Source organism: Octodon degus, unplaced genomic scaffold, assembly GCF_000260255.1.
Source record: "Octodon degus isolate 3935 unplaced genomic scaffold, OctDeg1.0 scaffold00198, whole genome shotgun sequence".
Classification (NCBI taxonomy): Eukaryota; Metazoa; Chordata; class Mammalia; order Rodentia; family Octodontidae; genus Octodon; species Octodon degus.
In genome coordinates, this window is record NW_004524774.1 from 2,455,579 (window position 1) to 2,468,636 (window position 13,058).

Consider the following 13,058-nt stretch of genomic DNA (forward strand, 5'->3'; position numbering starts at 1 on the left):
TATTTTCCTTCTCAGTCCCTGAATTACATCATCAGCTTTCAGTGAGGGAACAGTATTTGCAAAGTGCTTCTGCTGTCAGCACGGGAATAGTATGCCACTGAAGGCAATCCAAGTAAAGAATGCTTGCTGTGTTGTGATGGTGAAAGAAATGGTGGTGTTTTTGTTTCCAAATAGTGCAACAAGATTGAAAGATACTTGCCTCGTGCAGACCTGACATATGGTCTCATATCTAATGTGGACAATCAGATATAAGGCAAATGTTTGGGTTGCTTGGAATTATTTGAACCACTTTCTTCTATTTCCTGAAGCTTAATTGGAATAAACAAGAAAATGAGAAGTCTTGACATTTCCTCCTACATGAGCTTTGTGTGTGTGTGTGCTTATGACATTTTTAGTCCATAGGTCTCATTTTTAAATTATTCATAGCAGGAGAAATAAGATTTTTAATTTATTCACATTTTTCAAAGAGGCAATAGAGATTTTAGTGAGATATTTAAAATTAGGCTGGTGAATATTTGTAGTAAATCCTAGACACATTTTCTGTTACATTTTACTCCTTTTGTACTTTTTACTGATGCTTGGAAAATATAAATGCTAGTAAAATGAGAATTTGCTTTAAACTTCTTTCTTTTTTAAAAAACTTCTTTCTTATCTTGTGTGAAATAACTACCAAAACACTTTTTCAATTAGCATTTTTTAACATAGCACCTTCCTGAACAGTGACAGAAAGTAATCAGCACACATTCCCAACCCTGAGAAATGAGGGTTGATGCTTACTTGAGAATGATAGTGAGTCATGAACTAGACTTTTAAAGTGCTCGGTGAGATTGGATGAGAAATAAACAATTGTTAATCACAGTCAATTATTTAAGGGGCTTCTTTTCAACTGGACCTTAAAGCTTAAAGTTATTCCTACTGTCTTTTTATTTTATTGGCGGACCTGGGGATTGAACTCAGGGCATTGTGCTTGCCAGGCAAGCGCTTATTCTACTGAGCCATCTCCCTGGCCCCCTATTGTTTTTATTATTTCAAATACATGTGTGGGATTTTGTTTTAGAAGAATTAAGATGCTAAGAACATGTCTCATCCCTCAAAAGAACAGTGATTGTTCACATCAGATATACAACAGGAGCCCTAATAAATAACCTAATGAAGCATCTCAAGATCCTAGAGAAACAGAAAAATCCAAATCCAGGGTGGTTACGAGGAAGATGATGACAAAGATGAGAGAAGAAATTAATGAAATTGACACAAAAATATAAAGGACCAAGTGAATAGAAGAGCTAGTTCTGTGAAAAAATAAACAAAATATTACAAAACCTGAGCCAATCATACCAAAGGAGGACAGAAGCTACCAGGGCACTGACAGCCAATTGTCAACTCATTTGCAAACAGAAACTAACAACTTTGGAGACCTAAGAAACCAGGCTTTATATTTATATGAGGATATAAGAAATATACAAGGTACCAGGTATTTTTCCATTCTAATAAACTTGTAGCCAGGTATGGTGGCACATGCTTGAAATTTCAGTACTCTGGAGGCTGAGGTGGAAAGATTGCTGGGAATTCCAGGCCAGTCTGGGCTACACAGTAGTGAGTTCAAAATCAGCCTCATCTATAGAGCAAAACCCTGTCTCCAAAAATATAAAATAAAATAAACTTCTAGTGAAGACCTGTAGTGACAGCAGTTCTCAACCAAAACAGCTCATTAGATTGATAAAAGCATCTAACCTGATTTTAGTGATTGTTCAGTACCTCAGATATTTGAGCAGTCAGAACAGACACAGGTACTAAACTCTTCTCTCTCCTGCTGCCTTTTGTTACTTAGTGTAGGAAACTCTTCCAGTGAACCTCAATCTCCTGTCACATATGAAGACCCAGAGTGGAGATGGGGAAGAGAGAGGCAGGGATGGAGGGAAAGAGAGAGAGAGGGAGGGAGGGAGAGAGAGAGAGAGAGAGAGAGAGAGAGAATGGAAATGGGAAGAGTGGTACAGCAGGGAGCTGGAATGAGCAGTTGTGCATGAGGGACAAAAGGCCTTGAAGCAGCCAGAGCCTTGGCATTTATTGATGGACTCGGAACAGTGATGATATAAAACTAATCAGGACCTTGCCCTGAAGCAACTTTAGTTTTAGTATCCTTAGACATAGTGGGTGAGAGAGGATGGCCCAACTCTAATAAGATATTGAGAAATCTCCAAAGGGTGATGCCAATAATCCCAAGCCTCCATTCATCTCTTAGGAAAGTATGTAAAACTACACATCGTGAATTTGTGGTACCTAACAAGTAAGGATCATAGAGGTCCAGAGAGTCTAAATATACATTGCCTTTTCTCATGTTTGTCCTTCCCAGTGTCATAATTTTGTTTCGATCCTGCCTTTCTCAGTCACATAGTGTTAAATGTTAATTTTTATAAAGGTACAATTTGTATATCATAAAATTCATCATTTTACTACATAAATCAAAAGTTTTTACATATAAATAGACAAAAACAAATAAGTTTGTGTACCCATCACCACTATTCCAATATTTTTCATGATATGCTCAAAAAGAAATCGCATATTTGTTCAGTTATTTCCCATTTCCCACTTCTACCACCATGTCACAATCAGTAATGTACTTTCTGTATCTATGAATTTCCCTATTCTAGATATTTCACATAACTGGAATCATACAATTTGTGACCTTTTGTATTTTCCATGTTTTGATTACCATGATTTTGAGGATCATCCATATTTTAGCATGTGTCCATACAAAAACCTATTGCTTTTGTGGTTAAAGAATACTCAAAATCTACAAGTTAGAAGATGTTTGGAAGTGTTATCTGCCCTGATTTAACTGATTTTTTTTTCATAATACTTCTCCTCCTGAACATTTTAAAATTTATTTTTAAATTTTCATTCATTTTAATGAGGAAAAAAGATAAAATAGCAATGAAACAGTTTTAAAACAGGTTAGTAGGACATTTACAGTAATTAATAAATTGCATATTATTGTCTTCATAGTAGTTACTCAGAAGACAAAATCCAGACATGATATCTTGGCTAAACAATATTAGTACAAACTTTTATTCTCAATGAATTAAGAGAAAATAGCTCTATATTTATCCTAACTCTCTTGTGTATATATATATATTTTCCTTCCCTTTTTTGGGCAAAAAAAACCTGTCTTTTATTTACACTTTTGTGAAGTTAGTAACTCATGACACTAGGTTGCTTAGCACCTGATAGCTAACCTTAACTACACAGGATGTTCATCTCAGGAGTGAGGTAGCTTGTTTGCTTTAGGCACTGGGCCAAGTCTCACTTACATATATTTGATTTCCTTGATTTGGACTCCAAACATATCCCCCTTTTAATATTGTTTTTTCAGAGATGGGTGTTCCACTGCAGGTAGAGAAGGTATTTGGAGAAGTCTTTAAAGGACCTTTTCATACTTGGAACCAGTCTAAAGATTGTAGGTATTGAAATTCAGCAAAATAACCTAATATAGTCCAATAGTCTATAACAGTAGTGAGTTATCACTAAAATTGGCAAATGTCTGAAGTTGCTGACTTGAGCCTTTTATAGCTCAGCATATTAATGTGGCTTTACTTTTATACCTCATGTTTATACTTTTCTGTTGGATGGTTAAGACCAAGATAAAGCAAGACCTATATGACTAAAAATTTAACTTTTGCATCTGACAAGGTCAGTCAGATCCCCTCAGGATTTATGCTGTAACCATGTACAGCATCTTGTGGATTTTTTTCTCAGGGTCAACCATCTAGAGGAATCATGGGCAATGCTTGGGCAATTTGCTCTCTGTGAAAGCCTGAGAGAATGTTTTCTCTCTATGTGACTCTTCTTAGGTACACTACATCATCAATCACTTTTCTCTGTGGCCCCATATCCTTGATCAGAAAATTTGGGGCAAAACTGAGTTATAGGATGTCACAGCACAGGTTCTCTTATGTCCTAAGTTCTCACTGACCTTGAAGGGCTAGGGCCAAAATATTGAGTATCCTTGTAGCCCCCTCTATTTCTCCAATTTTTGGTCTGCAAATTTTAGTTGTTAAACATTCAGAAGCTTAATGATATCATTACCCTGTAACAGAGGCAGTTGAGATTAACATCACTGTCTGGCTGAATATCAAATGGCTTAGAGATAACATGGAACTGCTATTTTTTAGCCACAACTATAGATTTTCTAAACTTTAAATCCCTATAGAATGATAAAAACAATTACACATTTTTACACAGAAATTTAGAAATCAAACCATATATGATAATGTAGCAGGACAATCCTATGACCTTTTTTTTCTTGTCTCTTGTTTTCTTTTATTACCTTTATTAAAAGAATCACTTTAAAGATAGTATAGCAATAAGTAGTATGACATTAGAAGCAGTACACATTTAGCAGACCACAATGACAGGTATTTCAAGCATGGTTTTAGTATTACACATTACTATCCTCAGTGTAGTTACTTAGTTCACAGATATCAGCATATAGAGTTATTGAAGGTAAGAATTCTATCCATTAACTGCTATCTTCAAAAACCTGATGAAGATTCTTAGGAACATTGCCTTACATCTTGTTTAAATAAATGTATAGTTTTTCCTCTGCCATATTTGCTAACTTTTCTCCTTTCTCTCTCTTCGTTGTTTAAAACTTAAGTTCTCACTTTCCATTTAGTTGTGTTATACCTTTCAATATTCCTTTTTTTCTTTTGAGTTCTTGCACTAGGGAGACAATATGATATTTACCAATGTGGGTCTGTTTTATTTCACTTATGAGTATATCTTCAAGATGGTTTCGAGTTTATCATTCTTTCTAGTTGAGTAATACTTCATTGTATAAAAACACCGTATCTTTTTCATCCATTCCTCAGTTGATGGGCATTTTGGTTGTTTGCAAGATTTGGCTGTCACAATTTTTACTGCTATAAACATAGGTGTGCATATATCCCTATGGTATGATATTTTTAGTTCTTATGAGGAAATTCCCAGAAGGGAGATAGCTGGATTGAATGGGATTTCCAGTCCTAGGTTTTTGAGGAGTGTCCACACTGATTTCCATAATGGCTGTACCAGTCTACATTCCCACCAGCAGTGGAAAAGGGTTCCTTTTTCCCCTACAGCCTCTCCAACATTTGATGTTGGTTGATTACTTTATGATAGCCATTCTTTCTGGGGTGAAATGGTATATCAGTGTTGTTTTAATTTGCATTTCATGAATGGCTAGTGATTTGGAGCATTTTTTCATGTATTTATTAGCTTCTAGAATTTCTTCTGAGAAATGTGTTTTCATTTCGGATGCCCATTTTTAGATTGGGCCTTTAATTTTGGGGGCCCACATATTTTTTAGTTCTTTATAAATTCTAGATAGAAGACCTTTGTCTGAGGGCTTATTAGTTAAGATTGGTTTCCCAATTTGTGGGTTGTCTTTTCACTCTGTTGTTAACTTCTTTTGATACACAAAATCTTTTCAAGATTTGGAAGTCCTAGTTCCTAATTCTTTCAGGTATTACCTGTGCAGTTTGATTTTTGTTCATGAACTGTTTGCCTACCCCTATATCTTCAAGAGTTCCTCCCACTTTCTCTTTGAGATTTCATGTTTCTGTTTTAATGTTTAGATCTTTAATCCATTTTGACTTTAGTTTAGTTCATGGTGATACATCTGGTCAAGATACAGTTTTTGGCATTTAGAAAGTCAGTTTTTCCAGGACCACTTGTTAAAGAGGCTATCTTTCTTCCAGTAAGCATTTTTGGCCCCTTTGTTGATGATAAGGTGGATGAATGTGTTTGTTGTTGTATCTGCATGTTCTAATGTATTCCACTGATCCTTAGGTCCTCTTTTGCCAATATCATGCTGATTTTATCACAGTAGTTTTATAGTATAATTTCAAGTCAAAAATCGTAATGCTTCCTGCCTTGACTTTGTTGCCCAGGATTGCCTTTGCTATTCTAGTTTTTTTCTGGCTCCAAATAAATTTTAGGAATGGTTTCACTAAATCTTTCAGATACATTGGTGATATTTTGAGAGGTATTGCATTAATTCTGTATAAAAATTTTGGGAGTATGGCCATCTTCACAATGTTGGTTCTTGCTCAGTTGTTCTTTGTCATGGAAGTATTTCAGTTCTCCATCAAACTTGAGAGTTTTGCAGGATACAGCAGTCTGGGCTAGAATATTTTTTTTTGGAGGATTTGAAGTACTTTACTCCAGGTTCTTTTTGACTTGATGGTTTTTATTTTATTTTATTTATTTTTCTTTTGGTGGAACCGGGGATTGAACTCAGGCCCTTCCGCTTGCCAGGGAAGCGCTTATTCCACTGAGCCATCTCCCCGGCCCTGACTTGATGGTTTTTGAAGAGAAATCTGCCATTATTCTGGTGGGTTTTCCTTTAAATGTGATCTGTTTCTTTTCTCTCGCAGTTTTTAGTATATTGTTCTTATGCTGGATATCTGGGATCTTGATTATTATATGTCGGATGTGTTTTTAATTGGATTGATTTTATTTGGAGTTATATATGCTTTCCTTAACTGAATGTCAGATTGTTTCCCCCTATTTGGGAAGTTTTCTGCTATTACTTCTGCCCATATTCTTTTTATGCCATTTGTTTTGACTCCTTTCTCATTGATGCCTATTAATCTTACGTTTTTCATCTTTGCATCATCTTCCAGATGGCGAATTATTTTTTCCTGCATCCTATTTTTAAGAGTTCTTTTCTTACTTCTTCACTAGCTGCAGTGGTGTCTTCAAGGTCTGAAACTCTGTCTTCACTTTCATTCAAACGATTTTGCCAGGTTGTGATTGAGATTTGAATTTCCTGTATATCTCTTTGAATCACTTCATGCATTGTTTCTTTCCTATATTGTTCATTCAAGGATTTCATCATTTTTCTATTATATTATATTTTTAATCAGTGTCTTCTTTAGAAACACTTAGTAATTCTTTCATTATAGTTGTCATTTCTTTTTTAATTCAGAGATTTTTTTCTCATCTGATTTCCTGTGACATTTCTTCAATTGTTCCTTTACTTTAGACAATATTATTTCAGAGATTTCAGGAGTGTGTTTCCCAGTTTCTTCTATGCTCCTGCATTTGTTCTGGGTTGGCTTGTGGCCTGAGAAGCTCCTTCTCTTTTTCATTTTTATAGCATTGTCCTCTGATCTTTGGTGTAAGCTTTTGTGCAGTTATAATCTTAGCACCTACTGAAATTCTTACCCAGGAGAGATTATATAACTACGACAGTTATAGTTTTGTATTTACACAACTACAATTAGAAACACTAATAATAAGTAGTGATATTTAGTAGTTGACAAACTTTTATAACTAATGGGTTTATATTGTAGACCATAAGAGCAAAGATTATGTCTATGTAGCTAAGTGGATATTAGGTTGTGAAGTTTTATTTAAATTAATTACCGTAAATTCTGTCTGATCACCTCCCCTTGATGTACATGCGGTCTTCCAGGCATACTAGTTCACCCAGTTACCTGTTGCCCCCTCTCTCTATGAGGAGAGAAAAGGAGAGGATGTTCTCATAGATCAGGTTCTAGCAAAGTGTCTCATCTTACCATGTCCAGATCTACCAAGTTCAAACTTGTCTAGATGTGCCTGGCTTGGGTCTGGCTGCTGTGCTCGTCCTCTTCCTGCTGCAGCACACTGGGCATTGACCCTGGTTTGAAAGGGATCCAGAGAGGGTTGGCAAAAAGTCTCACTCACACGCCACTGGGCCTGGGATCTGGCTGGAAATGGGGCTGATTGAACTATTGTATCCTTTGACATGAAGAAAAAATAGTTTAAAAAAATTCCTACAGTCAAAGCCTACAATATATATTCTTGTTATTGAGTCATTTTCTGTGGAGTTTCTGGAACAAAATAGTATTTGGGAAATAGTTTGTACATTCTGTGAAGCATATCTAATCAGTCATAATAGGAAATAAAATACAGCAACTTAATGAAAGGAACTTGTAGTTGACAAATCTCTGTATTGGTGACTTGTCTGAACTCCAAGGAAGTTGATCTTGTTCTTTCTGCTAATCACTTTATGGCAGCTTTCTCTAATACCATCTATAGGAGTGTATTCATTCTCTAGAGTCCCTCTGACAACCTTTTAAAAATAAAACAGAAAATAGATTGGAATATATGTCAGCATTTATAAGCATCTCATGTAAAAAGCTAGTATACTCGCAGGACTTTTTCTCTGATAACACTGCTGATTATTTTGTGGCTTGCATCATTAGATGTAATCATTATCACTAGCACTATAACCACCATCACCATCATCATAGACTGCATTTTCTTGATTATGCTATGTTAAATTCTGTTCTAAGCACTTTAAATGTGTATTTATGTTCTAAGTGTATGTTTCTTCAAAAAATCCTATGGCACAGTTTTGAAAACTCTTATTTGCAGGGATGGCAAGATAGATCCGCAGACTAAGCACTTGCTTAGGCAAGTATGGGGGCTGGGGTTCGATACCCCACACCATGTGCACGTGCCACCCCTACGCATGCTGAGTCAGTGACTGAGTCCAGGCATGGTGATGTACACTTGTAATCCCAGCTCTAGGGAGGCTGAAAACAGGATGATCACTCTGAGTCTGAGCTGCCTAGTGAAACCCTGTTCCAAATACATTTAAAAAACCCCAAACCTCTATTTTCAGATGGCCTAGAAAATTCAATAAGTGATAAAATATTTGCTGAACCATATTAAGCATTTCTTGTATGGTAAAACTATTTCATACCTTAACAAATGTATTTTTATTGTTCAATTTGTAACAATGATGTCTCTAATTTTCTGGCATTCCAGGTAATCATTATTGAAGACATTTATTTATAATTCTTCAGGTGTTTTAAAAGCTAATTCTTTCTTTTATTCAAAAGTATTTGCATGCACTTTGAGGTTGCTATGATAACTTTTCATTTCTGTTTTTTTTTAGGACGGGGAATTCAACAATGGTTGCTATATTGTATGATGTTATCTCCAATATTGTTATCTAGTTTAGCAGATATAAACATGCAAAAATTGGTTCAAAACAAAACAAAACAGAACTACAACAAAAAGTTATAAGAAATTAAAAAGAAAAAATAACAATACAAAGAAAAAGTGTAAGCATTAACCGCTTACTCCTTTCAAAAGACCAGCAAAAATTGGCAGTACTATTTTCCAAATTATCTTGCATATATAGATAGATATAGATATAGATACAGATATAGCTAGATAGATATAGATATACTTTCCCCCTTATTTCTTTTGTCATTTTCCTCATTCCAAATGCCAGTTTTTCCTTCCCATTGAACAAATTCTTTCACTTTCACTGTATATGTTGTATTTCTCAGATTTTATTTACACTTTCAGGTTCTCAACTAGTAAGACAATATGATGTCTGCACATGTGGGACTGATTTATTTCACTTTCCAATGCCATCTCTAGTTTCATCCATTTATTTACAAAAGCCTTGAATTTATCTTTTTTTTTATAGCTGACTAGTACTGTGTTGTATAATAATACCACATCTTTATTATCCATTTCTCAGCTAATAGGACATAGCTGAATATTTATATAATTTTTAAAATCTATAAATAATGGAAAGTACTTCATTTAACTGTGTTTGTATCTACAGGAAGCCGTAAAAGAAAATAATAAGAGAAGAGAAATGGAAGAGAAAACTAGGAGGGCAAAGCTTGCCAAAGAGAAAGCTGAACAGGAAAAGTTAGAACGTCAGAAGAAAAAGAAGCAACTCATTGATATAAACAAAGGTATGAAAGTATTTTCAATTTTTTTGAGATATGCATAAAGTACAAAATAAGTTCACTTATTTTTGTATTAGGAAGTAAATCATGTTTTTTGTTGAGAACTCTTAATTTTATTACTTTGTACACCAGATTTCTCTCACAGTGCTATCTCTTGATATTTTTGTCATTGTACCCTGAGCGCTGAGGAATTTTGATTATCAGTATGACATGTTATAGTTTTGAAAACTCCTTTTTTTATTTACCTCATCATAGTATATTATGGTCTGGCTGAGGCAAAAGTGAAAACAGAGGATAGTGCAATGAAAGTGAAAAACTGGTATGGAGGGGTGAGGTGTAGACCTTAATTTTACTTTGTGAGACACATGTCTGTTGACAGTGCAGTAACTACAGGTTGGGGACTCGAACCTTTTAAGTTATAATAGAGATTGACAGCACTATTGCAAGTTGACAAAGAGCAGAGCATCTTGTTCAGATGTATGCTTTAGTCCAATATTCCAGTACATCTGCATTAGTATAAAGTAAGCTGTTTTCTAGGTTAACAAGAGTGACTCTATATGATAAATGGGCTTCTTGGTTTGGTTTAGTTTATAAAGGAAAAAGGGCAAAAGAAGGATGTAATTGGTTCCCTTGTACCTGCACTATGAAACTTTAGAAGGAAAAGACATTGTTCTTCCCACCTGAGGGTTAGAAATTTTAAAAACAAAACAAAATTTCAATAAGATGCAAAGTAGTATGATTAAGTTTGCACCATTTATCACAGAAAATGCTGTATAATATTGATCATATTTTTAAAATACTAACCATATGCTGTGCACTATTTTACATGTTTCAAGTCAATTCTTACACCCCTATGAGATAGGTACTATTTTCTCATTTTACAAATGGGAAAGTAAGACAAAGAAGTTATAAATTTGCCCAGTATGACACAAATAGGAAGCACCTGCAGCAAGCTAAAATCCAAATAATCTGGTAGAGAAACCTCATATTGATCCTTGCCACTGTCATACATAATAATTATCCTATAGCATTTACTATGTACCAAGAAGTATTTTAGGATTTCAACATTTCTAAATCCATTTAATCCTAGCAAAACCCAATTAAGAAAGTACTACTGCCTTGTTGTAAAATGATGAAACTAAGACAAAGAGAGGTTAAATAATGTGCCCAAGATCAAAAAATTGGTAAATAAAAATTAGAGTTAAGATTCAAATCCAGGCAGTTTGTGATCAGAGTTAACTATTAATTATTATGAGTTCTAAATTATTATTAATCATTATTATGTATTCTGTAACAATAGTGCTGAATGGCAAATCCTCTGAACTAATACTTATATTATTAAGTTTACCCCTCATATTTTAAACAAACACAAAAAACTTCAGAAATGTACTAGGTTTTCAGTAGAATAAGCACTTGCCTGGCAAGTGCAAGGGCCTGAATTCAATCCCCGGTTATGCAAAAAAAAAAAAAAATTACTAGTTTAAACTAAGCATTGTGGTGCCTATAATCCCATCAGTTGGATCAGTTGGAGACTGAGGCAAAAGGATTGCTGTGAGTTCAAGGCCGGCCTGAGACATATAGTGAGACCCTGTCTCAAAAAAAAAAAAAAAAAAAAACCTAAACAAACAAGAACCTAAAATCCTACAAGTGAAAAATGTGACGTAGTTTATTTCTCCATTAGTGATTGTTTACTAACTAGAAATTACTGTACTCAGGTTTGTCCCAAACATCATTTTCACAATAGTAGAAAAAATGGACTGAAATGGCAGGGTCCAAGACTAGAGCACATTCTGAAGATAATATCACGACATGCCAAAAGGTAATGAAGACTTGAACTGAGGCAGTGAGAATAAAGTTAGGAAATGGAGCTATGGGGTTAAGAAAAGGGAGCAGTAAGTTATGTATTCCACTTCTCTCTGAGAATTCTAAGATTTTAAAAACCAAACATCAATCAATGAGAAGAGCACAAATTAGTATTACAAGTCTCCCCAAACTTTAGCTAAGTTTGAAACACTTAAATTCTCATATCTGTTTCATTTAATTTAATGTAATGTCATACACATTTGCTTCTATAAAACTCTACAGTATACTCATAAAAGTCTAAGTTACAAAATGAAAAAACCTAAAGGTGTTTGCTTTTGAACATCCCCTGTAATGAGCTTGCCTCCCCAAATCCCCAGTTTACAGTTTGAGAAATTCTGGTATAAACAGTAAAAGGAATAAGCAATTAGAGAATGACTGTCCAACTTTGTACCAAGAACATAATCTTCCACAGCACACCAGTATCTACACTCATCCATTTCCCTAAAATACAATAGGAAAGAAAAGAAGGAATGGGTTGACCCATTGTAGTTGTCCGTAGTATTACATTTTCAATTTCAAGACTTGGTTAGTTATTTCTTCCAGTGTCATTAAAAACATAAGAAAAATGTACAAGTACATTTTTGTGCATATGCTCAGCTAGCAGATTTGAACATGAAAAAAATTTTCATTGTTTGTTTGTTGTTACCATAGTTCTATTTACAGATCAATAAATTCATAAACATCAATCTTACCTTCTTCATTTGTGTCCTATATGTTGTAAATATATATTATTTTTATCTAGTGTAATATTGCTTTTTACTTTGAGTATATGTGTATTAGTACTTTAAGTATGTTTCTATAAGTGGTCCCTCTAAGGTTAGATTTGTATAATCTAAGTGAAGAAGATGGGAAGGTGCCAAAAAATGAAGAAGACTAAAGATGGATGTCAAGATGAAGCCCAGTGTTCATTTCTCAGTGACTTGTGGAAGATGCTCTTGACTAGGTGGAAAGTAAAACTTCACACATTTTAAGAGCTAGAGGAAACACAGCAGAGACATACAATGTGTGTGGCATATAAGGAGATGTGAGAGCCTATAGGAGCCATGAGTGACATGTGTTCAGAACATGACTTAGAGAACTTTAAATATGTCCAATAAAGTTTTGTGGTCTTCCTTTCTGGTCAAAGAGAGAACTAGAATATTTGATTGTCTTTGTGGGATATGTTATATAGAATGGAGGGATATTACATGCATATGTGACCAGGGAAACATAATAAAGGAACCAAACAATGTTACCTGTAATAAAAGTATTAAGTGAAAAGTTCCTTTGATAAAGCAAGTCACACTGAAAATTACAGACTCTTACATTATACACGTGTGTGGCAATATCACATTGTGCCCCACAAATATATAAAAATTTTATTCATTACTAAAAAATTTAAAACTACTTAAAGACAATAATGCTAACTATCCTTATTTCCTCATTACAAACAATACACATGAATTGGATTATCAT

General features: G+C 34.5%; 1 protein-coding gene across 4 annotated transcripts in view; it reads left to right on the forward strand.

The window, feature by feature from the left end:
- The window catches only part of Diaph2 (diaphanous related formin 2), an 890,957-nt gene that overhangs the window by 682,470 nt on the left and 195,429 nt on the right, over positions 1 to 13,058 (forward strand). For all 4 annotated transcript variants that reach the window (XM_023704632.1, XM_023704633.1, XM_004644436.2 and 1 more), the window contains one exon: positions 9,611 to 9,746. In XM_023704632.1, the coding sequence (XP_023560400.1) occupies positions 9,611 to 9,746 (136 nt within the window). The remainder of the gene's footprint in view (positions 1 to 9,610; positions 9,747 to 13,058) is intronic.